This window comes from Ovis aries, chromosome 12 (assembly GCF_016772045.2).
Source record: "Ovis aries strain OAR_USU_Benz2616 breed Rambouillet chromosome 12, ARS-UI_Ramb_v3.0, whole genome shotgun sequence".
In the NCBI taxonomy this organism is placed as follows: domain Eukaryota; kingdom Metazoa; phylum Chordata; class Mammalia; order Artiodactyla; family Bovidae; genus Ovis; species Ovis aries.
Genome location: NC_056065.1, coordinates 46,791,369 through 46,812,899, shown reverse-complemented (window position 1 = coordinate 46,812,899; position 21,531 = coordinate 46,791,369). Strand labels below are relative to the sequence as shown.

Genomic DNA, 21,531 nt, shown 5'->3' with positions numbered 1-21,531 from the left:
TCCAGACCACCTTCCTTCCTGAAATGCACTCCTCGCCAGGGCCTGGTCCCTGGTGACGAGGCCTGGGCCTGGACTGGCCTGTGTGGATGAGCAGAGATCCTGCCATGCGTGCAGCGGGCATGCAAAACACAGGGGCTGCCCGTGAAAGGACATCTTGGAGAATCTAAGCAACAGACAGGGACGCCCTTTGTTGGGTTTTCACACTGTAAACTCAGTTCTTTTGTACACAAGCACTGGGATGGAGGTGGGCAGAATAATGTCCACCAACCCAGGCTGACCTGATCCCTGGAAGGTGATCTCGTGAGGTCAAAAGGATGGAGTTAAGGATCTTGAGATAGAATGGTTGTCCTGGACTCTCCAGGTTAAGTCCAGGGTCATCACAAGGCCCCACGAGGAAACAGGCAGACGAGAATCAGAGCAGAGGCAGAGGTCAGCGCTGCCCTCCCTTCAGGTCAGGGCCAAGCAGACTCTCCCAGAGGCCATAAGCCATGGGCCACCTGACTGCCCTTGGCCACATCAACCTACAGGGAAAACCAAGCTTACTCTGTGGACAGAAAACCTCTGACGAAGGTGAAAACAGCAGAAAACACAAAAACTGCCAAAAGAGAAAATGTGTAAAAGTTTCATATTTTTGTAGTTTTTTTAAAAGATATGAAATAATACCAGTATAAAAAAATATTACATACCAAACAATACAGTGTTTGTATAAAACTCAGTAAAAAAAAGCATAATTTTATCATTTAAAATAATTCATAAAATACATTTTGCTGAGAGCAAACCCTAACGTCATAGACACTGACGACGCCCGTGTGCCACAGAGAGAAACTGGCCTGGGTTCACTGGGGCGCTCGCATCTGCCACGGGACTGCTATGCAGTCGGTACTGGCAGCAGCCTGACGGGACGGGACAGGACCATCATGTACGGTCAGGGCGCGGGGACCCCGCGATCCTTGGCTGAGTTCACGGAGCAGAGTCCTGGGACAGGAGCAGCCCCTGAGAATGGCGGGACAGCCCCTTCCTCTACTGGTAGATGACCTTCACGCAAAAGGTCTCCTCGTTTTTGTCTTCATGGTCGTTGATGTAAATCAGGATCTCCTCCTCCCCAGCTCTCTGACTGGACGCAAACCGCAGGCCGATGGTATAGGTCTCGCCTCCCCCGACCTGGAAAGAAATGTTGCCATACTCGTGTCCACCCAGCCAGCTCCACAGGCAAACACACACACACACCCCAGGCTAGCAGCTTCCACCCAGGCAAACACACACACACACACACACCCCACCCCACCCCCAGGCTGGCAGGCTTCAGAAAACACATGTACGTTTGGAACCCAATCTCCCATGTTACTGTCAAGCCCTCTCCCCCACAGCCGCTCTTCCCAAGTCCCTGAGAGACACGTCACTAAGCCCCCTCCCCTGACTGACAGACTCTGATCCACTCTGAGCCGCTGCTCACTTTCCCTAAAATAGCCACAGTAGATCAAGGCCTCACTTGCCAGAGAATCTGGATGAAACTGCTGTGAAACTGCCGGGGAGGTGGGGGCCTAGGTGTGGGGTCAGAGGCCCAGGCAGTGTTCAGCGGGGGTGCCCCTGGGGACTGCAGGCATCTCACTGGAGCACAGACGGTTTTCCCCAGGACCTCCTGGAGCCCCCCAACCCTGCAGGGTCCCTCCCCTGAGCAGCCCGCACCTGGAAGGCATCCTCCTTGAACTGCAGCAGGTGGGGGTGGTCACTGTGCAGGCGGTAGGCCCTCCGCGAGGGGTAGGGGTTGGTGTAGGTGATGCGCTTGTTGGCGCCCCTCCCGCCCCCCGCGGGCAGCTTGATCTCAAAGGCCTGCGGGGAGGGCAGGAGTTGGCACCTGGCTGCTTCTCCGGCAGCTTCCCAAGCCTGCCCTGCGCTCGGGGCCCTAGACGCTGGATGGCTCCATAAATACAGCAGACAAGCCCCCCGAGGTCCTGGCCTAGGAGAACACAGTTCAGAAACCAACACCCCCCAGACCCCCAGCCACTGAGCAGGCCGGGTTAGGGGACCAGGTGACAATCAGGGGACATCCCACCCAGCCACGTGGCCCCGCATCCCACATCAGACCTTGGAGATGAGAGGCGGCCGGCAGGAGAGACACAGGAGCCATGAGGCCACTAGCTGGTGAGCGTCCACGTCGACCAGGTGGAGGTGCGTGAAGCGGCTGCCCGGCCTGCAGGCCCTGACGCTCACATGCAAGTCCTGAACCCCATGAGGGGGCAGCACAAACACACCTCTGGGGTCCGTCTTCCAGGGGACAGAGAAGGGGGTCAGGAGGTGAGGGCTTCATCCCAGGGAGCCCAACGGTTCAGGGGTGACCACCTGTGCTGGGCGGGAAGCCCTCCAGTCTGCATGAAGTCAACCTTGCCACTGGCACCAGTACCAGCGGGGCACAGTCCATGTCCCCATCTTTGGGGTTGAGTCCCCTCCCCCACAGCAGGAACCCCTAAGTGCTGGAGCAGCCTCGGCAGAGAAGAGCTGAACCAGCCCAGCCTCGGGCAAGGCATCCACATCATCCCATCACCGAGATGTACAATCACGGCCACACTGACTCCAGAGTCACAGTTAATTCTTCCCATGATATACAATATATACTCCCATAAATATCGTAGTATATACTCCCAGAAATTCTACAAGTTGCTGGTGGGGTCTGTAAATAAGTCAGTCATCCCACGAAGGCACATCTGGCAAAGGCAATGTGAACTAAGGCTCTGTTGATCTTCAGGAATCCCCTGAGCTGCAGCACCATTCCCACCCCCTCCCTGGGTGGGCAAGGAAGGGAGGGCGCAGGGGACCTCCTTGAGACCCAATAGCCCCCACCCAAAGGCCATACCGTCAGCTCCTGGGGGTGTGAGCTGAAAGCCTGCACCCTCCTCACTGTCTGCGTCCCCCGGAGGACGAGAGCCAGGCGGGTCCTCTGGCCAGCGATACAGGAGACATCCACTCGCTGCAGCGAGTGCAGGTGGACCTGCCAGGTCTGGATAGGTGCTGCCAACCAGCGGTCTCTGTGGGCAGAAGCCATTCACGGTCCGCGAGGACACTACACTGACTGTGGGAGGGGAGCCCCAGGAGGCTGAGAAGGCGGCCAAGAGGGCAGGCGGGGCCCAGGGGCCGTCACCCCCAGGGGCCCCTTCCCTCCGAGGCCGAGGCGCTCAGGCAGGGCTGTGGCCTCTACGTGGCCTTGACCCTGAACAGAGACCTCAAATGTGTGGCAACGTGGGCTTCAGCACACTTGCACCTGGGTCAGCAGAACCCCAAACCAGGCCTAGTGCAAACCCCATGGACAGCACGGCACGGACCAGGATGTGGACTCGGAGGTCACATGGGCCTGAGCCCGGGCTCTGCAACAGCCGCCTGGTGCCAGGGACACTGACTCTTGGTGGTAAACGGGCCTCAGGGACGCCTGCCCACAAGCCATCACGAGGACAACATTCTTTAGCCACCACATGGCACCTGCAAACCAGGCACTGACCCTCGGCTGGGGTGGGCACTCAGTGCAAGTGACATCCCCCAGCCCTCCCCATTCCCAGACAGGCTGCAGCAAACCCTCCAGCTTGCCTGTACTGGTTTTAAAGGCTCTCAAGGCCTGGGAGATATGACTCACAGGGAGAGGGAAAGGGACTGAGGTCATTTCACCAGGTCCTTGGGCATCACAGGAAACGACACCACCTTCCATCTCCCTGGGGGGCGGGGTAGGCAGGACCGCAGCCTGCATCCCTCAGACTTGGGAGTGGCCACGGGAACAAGGCTGTCTGGCCATCCTGGCACGTGCTGCGGCAGAAGTGGCCTCCTGCCTGGGTCTGAAGCATCCCACCAGCTGGTAATGCCAGCTGAGCAGAAGCTCCTTGCAAGACCTCAGCCAGTCTCAGCCCACGTGGCCAAACACCTGACAGCCTCCTCACCACAAGTGTAGAAGCCAGAGCACTGGCGACTTCCAGGGCCACCAGCGGTCCCCAGCCTGCCTCCTCACCAACCCCCACCCTCCACACCACCACGGCCCACACGCTCACACGTAGATGGTGACAAAGAAGTCCTTGACCTCTGGGCTAGGGCCACTGGCCACCTTCAGGAACACGTCACGGGGCTCCCCGGGGCCCTGTCGACAGGGGGGCACATCATAGCAACACTGGGCTCCAACCCTAGCCCCCCAAGGCAGGTGTGAATCAGGCCGCCTCCCCCAACACGTTTTTAATTTTCTGTACTCGTCAGAATTCATTATTTTTGTCACTGCAAAAGAGAAAAATCCTTAACTTCTTGATTTCATATTGAGTTTAATAATTATATTCTGCAGGAGATTTTATCCCATTTCCTAACCAGTCATAACATAATTATGGCCGTTATCCTTGCACAATGGCAATTAATAAGTGCCTTAATTACCACTCACTTTATTCTGTTTGCCTCATGCATTTTTTTTTAATTTAAATTCAGATAATCAAGGAACTGATCTGCTAGCAGGAAAAATGAAAACTCATTCATATAACTCTCATGAGGATGTCAAAATAGCCCTTTAGCAGCTTAGAAACAAGCCACTTCAGTGAAAACCTAAAATGAAGAAGCTGCAAGACATCCGGGATGCAAATGGTAGGCAAGGCCTGGAGAGGGCAGGGCCACAGAACTTACCACATTCTGTGTCTCACAAATGATGTTCGGGTCACTACATCGAACGTGGAGAGGAGGGTCCTCACTGGTCGTCCCTACAGGGGCACCTGGAGGGGGGAATATGAAAGCAAATGTGTTTTCCCAAAAGCCAAGGGCCCCATAGGTGCTTAACGAAACCCACTAGGGGACATAGCTGTCTGCGTGAACACCAGCGCTTTTTTCTCACCCAAGGGAGTAACCACAGGAAGTGTGGCAGGCGGGGCGGGTGGGTACCATGGAGCCAGGAGCCAGATACAAAGGCTCAGTTCTGTTCTGAAGGCACCAGGGAGAAGTGAATCAGCAGGTGAATCCCCAGGCCCAACACAGAGGACAGCACAGAGCCTGACACCCGAGGCTGGAGAGCTTCCCCGGGCTGTGGATTTCAGGATGGAATCCAAGGGCCACAGGCGCCCTGCCACTGAAGAGGACGTGAGAAGGTCACCGTGTCAAACGGTCAGGCAGGAGGCTGCGCTGGGTTGTTTAAGAGCATCCCGGGTTGATGGAAGAAGAATACTTGTCACCCTCGGGAGATGCCTTTTCCACCTGCTGAACCTGCCCCAGGCCGGCTGTGGGGAGAGAGGGACCTGCCTGGAAGCATGTGCCAGGGCGGCAGGCGGATGGCCTTCTTCAGGAAGGTGAGCTCTGGGTGATAAAAGCGGAAGACCTGGTCCACCACGTGGGGCTGCAGCTCCGCCGTCAGGCAGAGCACTGCCAGGGGCTTGCCGCTGCCCGCACGGAACAGGACCTGCCAGAGAGCAGAGGGCGGGCGGCGCAGGGTCAGGACCTGCACACAGGGTCTCGGGCAGCTGCTTGCACGGCACCTCTCTGGACAGACAGGGTGGGGGTCCCCGTAGTGTCTGCTCACCCCTAGGAGGTGGGAAGGGCAGGCAGAGTCAGACACACAGGGTCTGCAGTCATGGGTGCCCACTCGAGGGGACCGGCCCAGCACAGGGACCACACACGGCTGCCACTCCTGCCACTTCCTGGAGGGAAGGGAAGTGCTCAGAAGGCCAGTGAGATAGGTCTGCAGCCCGGAGTCCCCCTCCAATGCTCCCACTGCCTGCATGAGCTGGGAAGTCATTCTAGAAGATCTAGACACTAACCCCACCAGGCCCTCACGGGCGGGAGCACAGCATGTCCCCCAGAAGGTAAAAGGGGGCTGTGCCTAAACCCAAATGGCTACAGATACAAACTTTCTGTGTTTAAAAAAATCATTATTCACTGAAAAAAAAAAAAAAAGTGTGTCCAAGAGAGGTTCTAACTGGGGAGATGATGGAGCCAGTGTCTTTATTCCAGGACTCGGCCAGCCCAGCAAGCTCTCAGGAGCCAGGATGGAGAGCACCACACGGTCAATCCCGAAGCTGGACAACCTTCCCACATCGGCGCAAAGCTCAGGCCCCCAGACAGACCTTCCACATGGAAAGGTTGCTCTTCCACTTTGGGTATTATTATGAAACCTTTTAGACGTGTAACTGGACACATGATAACTGGACAGCCGCCCATGAGGCCACGTGGGTGTGAGACAGGCACAAGCTGCACACTGCCCGCCCTCTGGGCCCCCAGCACACGGCCGCCCTCTCCAGGGAGCCCCTCCTGAACGCATGGTCACTACCCCTTGTTTGTCTTCACCGTTCCCTCCGGGTCTTTAAGTGACTCCATGTTGGCTCTACCTTTCCGGAGGGTCACCTGAAAGCCACTGCCCCCTGCATCTGTCTCCAGGTCTGTCTCCATGCCTTGTGTGTGCTCACCGGCTTCATGATCCACTGGGAGGGGAGCCCCACCACTGTACCCACATTCCTGGCAGCTGCGCCCTGACACTCCTGCTGGAATTTCACTGCTATTCTAGGACTTTTAGCTCTACAGTGACCAACTGTTTATTTAGAGCAAGGAAATGCTCAGAGGGATCAGCAGCAAGGGCACCCCAGTCATAATGAGCACACCCAGCACCAGACCTTAGTTTCTAAACACCATTCTCCACTAACAGGAACCTTAGATAAATGGCTGATCCAGACACGGAGCAGAAAGTCTAAGATGACTCAGGACGGAACAGCTCATGTGCCGGGCACTAAGGAAGAGATCCAGCAATGGCAGGGACCTGTCAAAAGGATACAGGGGCCAGCTCAAAGCAGAAGCCCCTGGTGGCTGAGCAGTATAATAGAGAAAGACAGTGACAAATGACCACCTGCTGAACGAACCAAGAATTCATGCCCCAAAATGGTGACAAAGAAACTACAGGAATGAGTGGAGGGAGGCAAAGCTCTGCCTAGTCACTTAGAATGTAGAAGGGATGATCGAATCTGAAAGTCACCGATAGCCAACCATCACGCAAGAAGCATCAGTGAAGAATTATCTTACAAAGAATGTCTATATGTGTAAAACTGAGGCACTTGCTATACAGCAGAGATTGGCACAACACTGTAAGTCGACTATACTTCAATTAAAAAAAAAAAGAATCATCCGTGGATATGAAAACCAGCAGCCAAGCTGCATGAGGAGCAAGATATTGACATAGTCTGAGTCTCTCCTGACAAAACACTATAGTTCTAATTATCGTCTATAAAATACTTGTGAATTAATTTTACATTGCAGGAGCCTGGCAGACACCATCTTAACCAAGTAAGAGAGTTAAATCAACATCACTGGAAATAGAACAAATCACCACTGTGTCCCTCCTGATCAGAGGCTCTGAGAAGAACACAGCATACCATCTGCGCTCGTCCAGCCTGGATGCACAGCCTGAACCCACTGACTCGCGAACACCAGACAAACCAGACTGAGGGCAGGTGGAAGAACTGGCCTTTGTGCATCCAAAGTACTGAGGTTGCGGAAGGCGAGGAAAACTGGCTGGGACCACCTGATGCACCGTGGGACCCAGGGGGAGTGAGGGGTCCCGGGTTGGGATATTTAGTAAAATGCAATCCAGGTCTACAATGAAATTGTATCAGTGTCAATTTTCTGATTTTCCAAGGCTGAGCACCGAAGAATTGATACTTTTGAATTGTGGAGAAGACTCTTGAGAATTCCTTGGACAACAAGGAGATCAAACCAGTCAATCCAAAGGAAATCAACCCCGAATATTCACTGGAAGGACTGACACTGAAGCTAAAGCTCCAATATTTTGGCCACCTGATGCAAAAAGCCAATTCACTGAAAAAGACTGTGATACTGGGAAAGACTGAAGGCAAAAGGAGAAGGGGGCAGCGGAGGATAAGATGATTAGACAGCATCACCCGCTCAGTGGACACGAGTTTGAGCAAACTCCAGGAGACAATCAAGGACAAGGGAGACTCGCATGCTGCAGTCCACAGGGTTGCGAAGCGCTGGACAGGGCTTAGTGACTGAACAACAACTGGCTGTGGAGTAGAGTATCCTCATTTTCAGGACCTGTGAGTTCTACGTTTCAAGGAGCAGCCGGGCATTTGCCCATAACTTATTCTCAAAGTGCTCAGGAAAAAACATATGTATATGGATAAATACAGACACAAAATGATAAGGTGGAGGTAAAATGTCAACAACTAGGAATCTGAGTAAATAATACATGGCAATTCTTTGCACTATTCTTATAACTGTTCTCTAAGTTTGAAATTATTTCAAAATTTTAAAAAGGCACAAAAAAAAATAAATTTTTTTTAAAAAGGCACAGGAGCTAACTTGAAAGGGATGGCCATGGCCAGAAAGAGGACAGTTTAGTGGCCACTGCCTGCTGCACAGCAGAGATAAAACCACGAGTTCATAAGGAGACTCCCCCAAAACGGACCATCTTTGAAGGTTCCTAGGGCACAACTCGGAGAAGGCAATGGCACCCCACTCCAGTACTCTTGCCTGGAAAATCCCATGGATGGAGGAGCCTGGTAGGCTGCAGTCTATGGGGTTGCGAAGAGTTGGACACGACTGAGCGACTTCACTTTCACTTTTCACATTCATGCATTGGAGAAGGAAATGGCAACCCACTCCAGTGTTCTTGCCTGGAGAATCCCAGGGACGGCAGAGCCTGGTGGGCTGCTGTCTATGGGGTCGCACAGAGTCAGTCAGACATGACTGAAGCAACTTAGCAGCAACAGGGCACAACTCATTATTTTAAAAATTGATAAGCAAAGGGAAAGAATGCAACATTTCCCCCGACCTTCTGGTATAAAATATATTTTAGGGTAACCAAACTGCTGACGGGGGAAGCTCTTATTTATAGAAGAATCACAAGCAGTAAGGACAGGAACAATGAGAGAAGTGGAGTCTCACCATTTTCCACCTGATGGAATAATGGGTGTGGACAGTGGGCCTGTAGTGGACACATTAGCCCCAGGAACAGCCAGCCGCCTCGGCCTCTGCACATGAGGCCACAGTCAGCCCAGCGAGGCTGGCCCATGGCGGCCGGCCCACGCCCAGTGACTCCAGGGACAGAGAGCCGAGGACAGTGGGCCCCGGCTTCCACAGACCAACCGCAAAAGGATGAGCGAGCACGGACGGGACAACGGGCCATCCTGAGGATCTGCTGCTAATTTGGGGGCAGTGATGATGGCACAAAGTCAGCTTAAAAAATTAGTCCTTATCAGTTTAGAGATACATACAGAAGTAATTATGAGTAAACTCGTAAGGTGTCTGGGATTTGTTTTAAAACTCCAAATTCACTAAGGAAAAATTAGCCTCTCAGATTTCATTTATAGCCCTAACTAAGAAGTTGACACATTCCTTAGACAAAGGCAAAGCTGTGGCTCCGTGTTTAAATAAAATACAGCAAACTTTCCCAGGTCACAGGTCATGGGCACAGGACTGCCCTCCAACAGGGAGACTCAGGGATACAAGGCTGCCAGGTTCTCAGTCTTGGAAATCTGTTCTCGGGGTAAGGGGTGGGGCAAAAGTGTTCTTGTTTTTACTTTCATTTACTTTCAAAAGGCATCTTTTTTTGGAAAGCCACTCAGTCATGTCCAACTCTTTGTGACCCCATGGAATTTTCCAGGCCAGAATACTGGAAAGCATAGTCTTTCCCTTCTCCAGGGGATCCCCTCAACCCAGGGATTGAACCCAGGTCTCCAACATTGCAGGTGGATTCTTTACCAGCTGAGCCACAAGGGAAGCCCAAGAAGCCTATCCCTTCTCCGGGGGATCTTCCCGACCCAGGAATCAAATTGGGCTCTCCTGCATTGCAGGTGGATTCTTTACCAACTGAGCTATCAGGGAAGCCCTTCAAAAGGGCCTGGAGAAATCCATGGACTATACAGTCCCTGGGCTCGCAAAGAGTCGTACACAACTGAGTGACTTTCAAAAGGCATTAGTCTACCAAAAAAAGAAAACAAAAACAAATTTCTATCAAACAACAGTTTCCCAGATAACTAATAAGGACCTATTGTATAGCACAGGGAACTCAATACTCTATAATGACCTATATGGGAAAAGAATCTGAAAAGAGTGGATATATGTAGATGTCTAACTGATCACTTTGCTGTCCATCTGAAACTAACACAACATTGTAAATCAACTATACTCCAATAAAATTAAAAAAGAACACAACAGGGACCCAGGCTCCCCTAAGGACATCCTATATCAGCAGGTAGGTGATTGAGAAGTGTACCCTGCAAAAAGCCGTCCCCAGAGATGACAACAGGCGAGTCCTACTTCCCAGAAGTAACACACGGATACACACACAGCACTTTGATTCTACACAATACAGGATGCTCTGTCAGGGTCAGAAGGCCCGTCTGACCCTGAGCATGGGGGCTACGCGCTGCCAGCTACAGCAGACACTGGGGCTGGGTGCTGGCTTCCCACTAAGCAATTCTCCAGGGAGGTGTTTCCATCCTAGACCCCTGCCCAGAGGCCACACCAGCATCCGGCTGAAGCTCCCACTGCCCTGTTAGGACATGTAATGTCCACCTCCATGGGCCCTGCTCCACCCCGACCCTAGACCTCTCCCCTCTAGGAGGTGCAGAGAAGGGCACGGGGGCCTGAGAAACAAACCACAGAACCCATGACACCTTTCACCCTCCACTCAGAGGACCCCTGGCCAGCACCGCCAGACCTCAGACCATCTAGACGGGAGGCCTACTGTCCTCTGCCCCTTACCTTGGCATGTTTGGTGGGCATCGTGCTGGACTTACAGGGTGATCCAGCATCCGTGTCCTTCTCTGATCTCAGCTCAGCAGAGGCCTGCAAGAGGAACCGTGAGCCCCCAGGGTCATGAGACAGAGGCCCAGGGTGACAGGTACTTCTTCCCACCTGTAGGACCTTCTACCTGTAGGAACGGTTGCCACCCTGAGTCCATGGCCTCAGAGGCCCCTTTACTCTCACAGTGACCTCACCCCTGGCAGCTGCTGTTATTAACCAACCCCCATGCCCCAAAGAGGAAGCAGGGCATGCTGAGAGCTGTAAGGGGGATCAGAGCCCATAACCCAGCTCTGCTCAAAGCCAGAGGCCTGACACCTTCACTACAGTCCGGACAACCTCTTGCCCCAAAAGTGCATCCAAAGAGCCTGCACTGAAAACTGTGAGCCCCTCACGCCTGTCTCAGTGGTGAGCACTCCCTTGCAGAGCCGACCTCACGGGGTCAGGATGGAACACGCCCGCTGTACCCAGCCCATCACAGTATGCACTCTGCTCCCACCCTGACAAGAAACCCCCAGGTGTCTGCAGTTCGTGTCAAGGAGCAAGCAGCAGTGAGCAGAGAGCAGAAAACCCTAGGAAGTTTCAACCCGTTGGCTCCTCTGAGATTTAAGAAAGGCTCTTCTATCAAATTAGTAAAGAGGATGAAGAGGAGGCGGTCCAGCTTTCCTGAGTGCTGAGTGCCCTGTCAGGGCCGCTGGAATCACAGCGCAGGTGCTGGGTATGGGTGGGTGGGGGTGGGCGCAGGTGAGACAGCGACAGCCAAGGGCTAACCGTCTCACCACATGGGACGAGGCCCCCACCTCCCACACGACTTGGCAAGTAGGCTTTCCCAGGTGCCCGGCCAGCCCCTTTGCACAAGAAGACTGGCCTTCCTCACCTGTGCCGAGGCCCATGGGCCCACAGAGAAAGTCTGGAACTTGAAGGGGATATGGGCAGTCTCCCGAGGTCTCAGGAAGAGTTGGGGGGGCAGGCTGCCCCGCAGGTGGAACATGTCCTCCTCCAGCGGCGTGTGCAAGTCAGCCACGTCCTTGAAGTACCGCCACTCCTGACCATCCAGGATGAGACTGGAGGGAGGGGAGACAGCGCTGGGCACAATGTCCTTCCGGTCAGTCCCAGTGGTGGGGGGATGGGTTGGTAGGGGTAGATGCCCCCGCCCACTCAGACCCGGCAGCCAGGACCCTCAAGGGCAACACCAGCTCAGCTTTCAGTTCGAGCTGAGGGTAAAGGCTGGGAGCCTCACAGGGCGCCTGCAATCCCACCTGAGCTCGGGGTTGTCTATCTCGATGGTCACCGTGTGCTGCGCGTTGTGGGGGTTCCTCAGGGCGAATTCGAAGAACTCGGCAGCGCCCAGCGTGGCGTGGATGGTGTGCTGCGTGGTTATGGCCGTGCTCAGCGCGCTGGCGATGCTCTCTGCCTTCGTGCGCTCACGGTAGGCAGCAATGACCTGCAGGTCTCGGGCGTGCTGGGCATGGAGGCTCTGCTGGGCCTGCAGACACAGGGGCCAAGGGGGCCGTGGTCCCGAGGCTCGACGCGGCTCGAGGGCTGTTTTCTGGCCACCTCCCTTTCTCCACCCCAAATGCCAGACTCCTTTGGAATCGACACCGCCCCCTTCTTGGACTCGGGGGTCAGGTGGGACTGGCCACCTCCAGCCCCAGGGGACAGAGAATGGGGCTGCCTGCCTGCAGCAGCCCTGGTTCCCTCTGCCCACAGGTGATGTACCCACGGGAGGTGAGGTCTGCCCACACGCCCCCTGAGACCACCACCACCCACCTGGGCGCAGTGAGAAACTAAAAGCAGAAGTCGCCAATGAAAGAGGAGAGAATCGCCCCGAAACTAAGACATGAGACCGGCTCCCCGGCCAGGTCTGCAGCAGCGGCAGCAGGGGCCCTGTCGGCAAGCGGAGTCGCCAGTGGGGGCTGCGGCCAGGCCTGACTGACCGCCAGCTGGGTCACGGTCCAGACCCAGGCACGCTGCCTTCGTCCACCTCCTTCTTCAAATGCTTCATATTTCCATGGGTTTGGCCACCCCAGGTGTGTTAGAGGCTGGAGGTGGGCTTATTTTTCTTGGGCACCTTGTAGTGAAGAGTAAGGCCCATCAGACCTCAAGGCCAGGACCTGGGGAAACACCATGTGCTGGGGAGGCCGCGAGGGGCTCCAAACACCGAGAAGCCCGGACAGCTGAATGCCTTCAGACTCTGACGCAGAAGGCAAGGACCAAATTTGACTTCTGACTTAAATTAGTTTGGATATGGACTTTCCCATAGCCAACACTCTGGCCTTTCCCCAGAAGGAGATTGAAGCTGAGCCTTGTTTCTCCCAGGGGATTTGAAAAGAGGAAGGGTACTTGATACTTGAGACCTCCCTACGTGGGCATTTTATGATCAGAGCTTCTCTATGCAATGGAACTTCTGCCAGGCTGGGCTGGATACCACAGCCAGACCTAATTCAGGGTGAGAAACAAACAGAGCTGGGCTTTTCAACCTGGGCTTGAGATAGAGTGGAGGGGACACAGCCTGTACTGCCCACCAGTTAGAGGCCCCAGGATGAGGGCTCTGGGGGACAGGCCCTGTGAAGATGGGCACAGGGCTGCCCCATCTTCAGACTGACCACCCAGATGAGCACAGCGACAGCCACTCCTCAGTTCACTGCAGGCCAGGTGGGTAAAGCCACAGACAGAGGCAGTTTGGCCCAGGGCATAACGTGCCCACACTGCACCAGGCCAGGGGGAAAGGCTGGAAAGGATGGACCCGCCTGAAGGGTCTGGCCCCACCTGCAGCTGCCTGGCACCACCCAGACTGTTAACCCAGCTCAGTCTTGTAACACACACGAGCCAGTCCTCTAGTATCACCTTTATAACCAGAGAAGTGAAGAGTGAAAGTGTTAGTCACTCAGTCGTGTCCAAATTTTTGCGACCCCATGGACTGTAGCCCACGGGCTCCTCTGTCCACGGAATTCTCCAGGCAAGAATATTGGAGTAGATCCCTCTCTCTAGGGTGCCATTTCCTTCTCCAGGGGATATTCCTGATCCAGGGATTGAGCCTGGGTCTCCTATGCTGCAGGCAGATTGTTTACCATCTGAGTCATCAGGTATGCCGAGAGCCATCAGTAAAACAGAGGTGATGTCTTGGTCTTTTTCTGCCATAGTTCTGTCTTATTTCTTAATTCAGAACCCACGCAGGCAAAGGTGATGACATATATCGGACCCCTCTGACTCCCAGAGGCAGCAGTTGGTACTGCAGCCCCAAGACTGGTCCAGGGGTGGGCACATCACCCACCAGCGCAGGGACACTCATGAACCAAGTGCTGGCATTTCTGGAAAGTAAAGCCCTCTCTTCCGTGGCACTTGGAGTGGTCTGACAACACAGAACATGGGACTAGTGCCACCAATTTGCTAGTGTGAGGGGCAATCCTGAGGCGCCAGGGGAGGCAGCAACAGCAGTCACTAGGGCAGCCGCTGACCTGGGCACTGGGCACAGGGTAAGCCGAGTGCCCCTCACATGGAAGCTGTGGCTGCCCCAGGGCCCACAGAGGTTCTGACTCTGCACTCCTGGCCCCAGGCCAACCACCTCCCCCCAGAAGCCAGAGACCCTCAGCCTTGAGTCTGATCATCAGGGAAAGAAAGCTGCACCCCTAGCTGTCTCCTGACTGTTCTCACATGACCCCCAGCTCCTGGGGTCCATGGAACCACACAGTTCCATGAGCTACACATGTGCAGGGTCAGCCAGGACACGGTGCCTGCTGACTCTTCCCAAGGACCCAGTGACTTCACAGAACTTCCATCTCTGCTTCAAAGATGGGAATCTTTCCAGAAAGCTCTGGAAGGGAGAGAGACTACCGTATATTTGATAAATCAGGTTACTTTCACCTCAAAATTCTCCAGGGCTATGAACCCAGGAAATCATCACAATTTAGAGGAAAATTTTCTTGTATTTGGAAATCCAGTTACTTCTAAATTTACTGCTGTATTCAAAACAAAGGTTCTGAGCTGTTGATTTTCTCTATCAGAACATATCAAATAAGAGGAAACCAGCCAAATCAATCGTAACAGTGATGTTGGTAACAACAGCACTGGCAGTTGTTGGGCAGAGGACCTGCTGTGCGTGTGGCCAGCCACCCAGAGGTCGGGACCCCTGGCATCCCCAGGGAGCAGCTGATCGGCCCTCAGAGGCCACACAGGAGGCAATGGATGGAGTGGCCTGTGGCCCAGAAGGAGGCCTGTCCCCAGCCCAGCCCTGGGACAGCCTCCCCTCGAGGCATCCTCACAGCCATAGCTCTGCTTCACGGCAGCAAGACGCTACCGCGCTCAGCTCCCATGGTCTACTGGCTGTCTGGGCCCCACCCGGCCATGTCCCCTCTCACATCCCCTCCTGCTGCGCTCCACGCCCTTTCTCCCCCCACCAACTCAGGCCGGTTCCTTGCCCACCTGTGGGCACCAAGTGAGGGCCAAGCACGGAAACTCTGTGTCCAACAGGCCATGGGCACAGGCCTGGTTGGAGAAGGTTGCCATCTGTTCAGACACCCATCTGCCTTGATGTAGAGGCCCCTAGGACTTCTGTGGGCTCCTCATCCCATAAACTCATAAAGTACAACCATCTTCTGTTTCTTAGCTGCAAAATACTACAAGGTCTTACTTAGATTTTTAGTCCAAAGTGGGAATTCTGATCATCACAGTTGCTCTGATACCTGTGATATAAAGTCCTCATGACTTTGCTCCCCAAACCTGGGGAACCCTCAGAATACCTCTTGGAGCTGTTTTAAAAGTTTAGGCTCCAAGGATCCTACCCCGCACCAGCAATTTACTGGAATGGAGCCCAGGAATTGGTTTTTATTCAAAGCACCGCCATAATTCTGGCTTGAAAACCTCCCCTGATGGCTGAGAAGTCGAGTCTCTCATGTTCTGTAACGAGGACGCAGAAGGGACAGGGTGGCTCCTGCAATGTTCCAGTGAACCCTCCCACTCCTGCTCAGGGACCCAGGACCCAGCCTCACCAGCGCACCCCGCCCGTGGCGGCCCGGCTCCGATCCACACTCCTGCAGTCGCACGGCCCTCATGCGCTCCAGCTTGCGCCTGCGGACAGCATCCCCCTCTTGACCGATGCCCTGGGGCCCCCGGGCCCCCGGTCTCGGGGGTGTGAAGAGCAGGGCGGCCAGTTCGCTGTCCACATCGGCCAGCTTCTGGGCTTGGACCACATTTTTCACTGCTGGAAGGTTCAAAGAGAGGCTCAGAGGTTAAAGGGCAGAGTTTACGCTCTCTAAACAGCCAGGGCTCCATGCCTACCAGAGCACATCACCCAGCGAGGGAGCCCAGAAAGCCCCCAGCTTCTCGTGAACCCTGGGGTACTGACACAGGTAGAAATGGTGCATCCTGCCCTGCTCAGCATCCTTCCCTTCTCCAGCCTCTCACATAGAGGGGATTCGGTCTCGGTCCCAGGACGCAAACGTATGAATCCCCCGCTAGGTGATCGTCTAGGGAAAAGCTCAGTGTTGCAGAGGCTCACGCCCTCAGGATGCCCCAGGGCCTGAGACACCCCTCACCCAGGCCCGTGACCCTGCTCACCCCCAGCCCCTCCAGCGAGCAACCTCAACACACAGCACCACTCTGAACTCAGGCACACAGTCCCGGCAGGTCCTCAAACTCACCTGGGTGGGGGTGTCACAAGCCCTAAGTTCAGATCAGGAATCGGGAGCTCTGATGAGTCCTGTCCCTCAGCCTGAGGCCCCTGGATGGCCAGGGTGGGTGAAGACTGGACCACCCTGGCTTGCATCCCAAGCCCACTGCTCTGCACCTACTTCCCCAAGCACCGTCTCCCCTGGGGGTTCTACTGGAACCCTGGACCCAAAGGAAAGTGGTGCAGCTGACAAACAGAAGCTGCACAGGCAGGCCAGGCCCCAGCAGGCAGGAGCACTGCACTGCCTTCCTCCCATCCGTGGTGCTCCTGTGACATGTGCACGAGCCACGTCACAAGCTGACACAGACTCCTGAGCAATCACGAAACCAGGCACAGGTGAGCGGGTGGGAGGGAGCCCCCGACCTGGAGCTGGGTACTTCCTCCAGGCACCCCCAGAACCACAGGATGTAACCCCGAGCCTGAACTCCGCTGGCCGGGCACCCACTCCCCGTCCTCGTGTGTCTCCACCTCCTGCTGCAGTGCTCCACATCCCCCCTCAACAGAGACAAGCGCTGTTTCCAGGTTCCGGGTGCCATGAGATGGTGCAGATGTCTCACACTGTCACTCCAAAAGAGCACGTGACCGTGTCTGGGGTCCAGCTCCACGGCGATGGGAGCTTCCATCTGGATCAGGCTCAAGAAGCCCAAGGCCCGCAGTCCCACAAGGAGGGGCAAGAGTGGAAGACAAGCAAGGCTGGGGGTGATCGACCAGCTAGTGTGTTCAGACTGCATCATCTTGACAAATGACTTTCCCGGTTCCAATGAAACCAGAAATGAAATTCCAGCGTGACCATGCGGGACCACACTGCTGTGCTGAAGTCAGGAAGCGCCTTGTAGAGCTCGGCACAACTTCCTGCCTCCAGAACTTTGCTGGAGGGTGGAGACACAGCTTCTGGTGGAGCATCCCTACCCTCTGGTTTTGATCAAAATAGGGATCGGAAGACGAATGACCCTAGAGGCTCTCAGTCCCTCAACAAATCCTCACTGTTGTAACTCCCCGCACTGCCCTGAGGAACCCCTGACCTGCCAGGCCCTTGCCATGGGTTTTACAAACCCACTCCCACCTTTTTTGGCTTCATACTGCTCATGCAAAAAGGCAAAATGGTTGTCTGAGGAGGCCTTACAAATAGCTGAGAAAAGAAGAGAAGAGAAAGGCAAAGGAGAAAAGGAGAGATATACCCATCTGAATACAGAGTCCCAAACAACAGCAAGGAGAGATAAGAAAGCCTTCCTCAGTGATCAATGCAAACAACTAGAGGAAAACAGTAGAATGGGAAAGACTAGGGATCTCCTCAAGAAAATTAAAGATACCAAGGGAACATTTCATGCAAAAATGGGCTCAATAAAGGACAGAAACAGGATGCACCTAACAGAAACTGGATGCACCTAACAGAAACTGAAGATATTAAGAAAGGTGGCAAGAATACACAGAACTATACAAAAAAGGTCTTCATAACCCAGATAACCAGGATGGTGTGATCACTCGCCTAGAGCCAGACATCCTGGAATGCGAAGTCAAGTGGACCTTAGAAAGCATCACTATGAACAAAGCTAGTGGAGGTGACAGAATTCCAATTGAGCTACTTAAAATCCTAAAAGATGATGCTGTGAAAGCGATGCACTCAATATGCAAACAAATTTGGGAAACTCAGCAGTGGCCACAAGACTGGAAAAGGTCGGTTTTCATCCCAATCCCAAAGAAAGGCAATGCCAAAGAATGTTCAAACTACCGCACAATTGCACTCATCTCACAGGCTAGCAAACTAATGCTCAAAATTCTCCAAGCGAGGCTTCAACAGTTTGTGAACTGTGAACTTCCTGATGTTCAAGCTGGATTTAGAAAAGGCAGAGGAACCAGAGATCAAACTGCCAGCATCTGCTGGATCAGCGAAAAAGCAAGAGAATTCCAGAAAAACATCTACTTCTGCTTTATTGACTACGCCAAAGCCTTTGACTGCGTGGATCACAACGAACTGCAGAAAACTCTTAAAGAGATGAGAATACCAGACCACCTGATCCACCTCCTGAAATGTGTATGCAGGTCAAGAAGCAACAGTTAGAACCGGACATGGAATAACAGACTGGTTCCAAAGTACGAAAGAAGTACATCAAGGCTGTATATTGTCACCCTGCTTATTTAACTTCTATGTAGAGTACATCATGTGAAATGCCAGGCTGGATAAAGCACAAGCTGGAATAAAAACTGCCAAGAGAAATATCAATAACCTCAGATATGCAAATACCACCACCCTTACGGCAGAAAGTGAAGAGGAACTGAAAAGCCTCTTGATGAAAGTGAAAGAGGAGAGTGAAAAAATTGCCTTAATACTCAACATTCAGAAAACTAAGATCATGGCATCTGGTCCCACCACTTCATGACAAATAGATGGGGAGACAATGGAAACAGTGAGAGACTATTTTCCTGGGCTCCAAAATCACTGAATATGGTGACTGCAGCCATGAAATTAAAAGACGCTTGCTCCTTGGAAGAATAGCTATGACCAACCTAGACAGCATATTAAAAAACAGAGACATTACTTTGCCAACAAAGGTCCATCTAGTCAAAGCTATAATTTTTCCAGTAGTCATATACCGATGTGAGAGTTGGGCCATAAAAAAGGCTGAGGGCCAAAGAATTGATGCTTTTGAACTATGGTGTTGGAGAAGACTCTTGAGAGCCCCTTGGACTTCAAGGACATCCAACCAGCCAATCCTAAAGGAAATCAGTCCTGAATATTCACTGAAAGAGCTGATGCTGAAGCTAAAACTCCAATACTTGGGCCACCTGATGCAAAGAACTGACTCAATGGAAAAAACTCTGATGCTGGGAAAGATTGAAGGCAGGACAAGGGGACAACAGAGGATGAGATGGTTAGATGGCATAACCGACTCGATGGACTTGAGTTTGTGCAAGCTCCGGGAGCTGATGATAGACAGGGAGGCCTGACCTGCTGGAATCCATGGGGTCCTGAAGAGTTGGACTTGACTGAGCGACTGAACTGAACTGAACTCCCACTGGTTCCCAGAGATGGGGACTTCCTGCTCCATCAGCCAGCTCTCCATCCATCCTCTGGGTGGGCAGAGAGACCAACTAGGGGTAGAGAAGCACTAGACCCAAAGCAAGGAATCCAGACTCTTGTCCCAGTTCACAACCCCAACCACGCCACTGGCCAAATCACCTGACCTCTCTGCCTCAGCTTCTCTGACACTGAAATGAGTTGCCTGATTCATGCAGTGTGGACCCCCTAGAGCAACTGAATGTACACAGGCCCCTCTCCTGGGAAGAACGAGGACGACCCACAAAGTTTGGGCTGAAGTTCCAGGAGACTTGTGGGATTCTGGAGGCCTCCTTCTCCTGAGCCCCTCAGCTCTGACTTCCCACCTGGGGCACAGATTCAAGGCCAGCAACATCAAGGGCCATCAACACAAGAAGCTCATGGTGGTTTTGGATTCACATGAGATGACCCACAACATTTGGGGGGTGCTTTTCTAAGGACACCTTGCACTTTTCATTCCAAGGACAGTATTTGACATTTAGGTCTGTGGGCCATTTGACAGAAAATCTTCCCAGTTATGCAAGATTTTCAGCAAGCCCAGGTCTTTATCACCCAAGTTTTCCTAACTGGTTTATTCTTCTCCTTCCGACATGAGGAGTTTCTAACTAGTTTTAAAAATCAGTCTCTGTTTATCCTGACCTTTCTCCCTTTCCTCTTCCCCAACAAAGCAGCAGCTGCCTAAAAACAAACATCACTCACAGGACTATGAACTCCGAAGAATAACAGTGGCTTCCACCATCTGGAGAGGGCAGGGTGGATGGGCATGGTGACTCAACATGGCCTGCAGGTCACTGAGCCAGACACTGAGCCACAAGTCCACCCCCAAATTCAGGACAGCGGGCACCACACAGCCTCACACGTGTTTACCTGCACACGCATTCACACACACACACACAGAGCCTCCCTTCCCTCACTCCATCCCACCCCTTGGCCCATCACACAAAGCACAACCCTCCCCTCCCACCCACGTTCCTTGCCCTCTCCACTCACATCTGGGGCCCCCAGGTGTCAGGAGGCTGCCTCCCATGAAGTTGCTGACTCCATCATTTGAGATGACCCTCGACCTGGAAGGTGGCAGGGAACTGGGACTCCTCACTCTCTGTTCACACAAGTGACCTGTATGAAAACACCCCCAACACACACCACCCCGCACAGGACATTAATATCAGAAAAGAGTCTGATAACACACATACACCCCTGATAAGGAGATCTGGCTTCAAACACCCACTGACCCACCAACATCCCCACATTCCACTCTTGGCCTGAATTTGTTTTGCAACAGTGATGGTGGGTGGCCAGCAGAGGCCTGTTTTCCCTGCTCTCCAGGTCCACGCCTCCTCTCCTTCCCTGAGCAGCCATCTGCTCTCCAGAGAGGAGCTGGGGCTCAGGACCCTCGAGGCAGGTCCCCGAAAGCCCAGCCTCGTGCTCTGGGATGGTCACAGACTCTGTCGTCAGCCTTCGAGTGTCACGCTGCTGCAGGAAGGCCTTTGCACCCTTCTGCAAACATCTGTGCCCAAAAACTCCTGGTGGGGAGGAGTCTCCATGTGGTACCCCGCCCCCGGGGAGAGAGGAGACCCACACAAGGCCCCTGGGGGAGGGGTGAAGGAGCCTCAATAGAGGGCCCTTGGATGAGAGAGAAGCCTCCATGCAGGGCCACCAGAGTAGAGAGGAGCCCCCACACAGGGCCCCTGGGGGTAGAGGAGAGGAGATCCCATGCGGGGTCTCCATGCGGGGCTTGGGGGCTGTTTGCTGAAAGAGCTCTGGAGGGGACAAAGTGGCTTCAAGGGACAGCGTGTCCCAAGGCCCAGCCCTACTTCCCTCCAGCTGAACCGGGGCAGGCTTCACTATTTCCAGTGTCGTCTGGTCCCAGGGATGACAAGTGTTTGCCACAGACATGCTTCGCCTGGGTAGATGGGCCCTGTCCTTGGGACCACCACCTCTCTGCGTGGACCTGACACCCCTCGGGGTGAGGCAGACAGAGCTCAGCTGTCAGATCTGGAAACAACCACCAAACACAAGACACGCTACTCATCTCTCTGATTCCAGCTGGGAGCTG

The 21,531-nt window shown here is 53.8% G+C and overlaps 1 protein-coding gene across 4 annotated transcripts in view; it reads right to left on the bottom strand.

Annotated features, from left to right (window-relative positions):
* Positions 1-606: 606 nt before the first annotated feature.
* NPHP4 (nephrocystin 4) overlaps positions 607-21,531 on the bottom strand; it is a 149,125-nt gene continuing 128,200 nt past the window's right edge. For 3 of the 4 annotated variants that reach the window (XM_042257350.1, XM_042257352.1, XM_027975720.3), the window contains 12 exons: positions 20,466-20,591; positions 15,741-15,952; positions 12,012-12,238; positions 11,630-11,816; positions 10,714-10,797; positions 5,245-5,401; positions 4,639-4,724; positions 4,029-4,114; positions 2,852-3,023; positions 2,086-2,265; positions 1,687-1,830; positions 607-1,161 (listed from right to left, as the gene is read on the bottom strand). In XM_042257350.1, coding sequence (XP_042113284.1) covers positions 1,021-1,161; positions 1,687-1,830; positions 2,086-2,265; positions 2,852-3,023; positions 4,029-4,114; positions 4,639-4,724; positions 5,245-5,401; positions 10,714-10,797; positions 11,630-11,816; positions 12,012-12,238; positions 15,741-15,952; positions 20,466-20,591 — 1,802 coding nt within the window. In that variant the 3' untranslated portion in view covers positions 607-1,020. The remainder of the gene's footprint in view (positions 1,162-1,686; positions 1,831-2,085; positions 2,266-2,851; positions 3,024-4,028; positions 4,115-4,638; positions 4,725-5,244; positions 5,402-10,713; positions 10,798-11,629; positions 11,817-12,011; positions 12,239-15,740; positions 15,953-20,465; positions 20,592-21,531) is intronic. The other variant, XM_042257351.1, reaches the window with a different exon arrangement.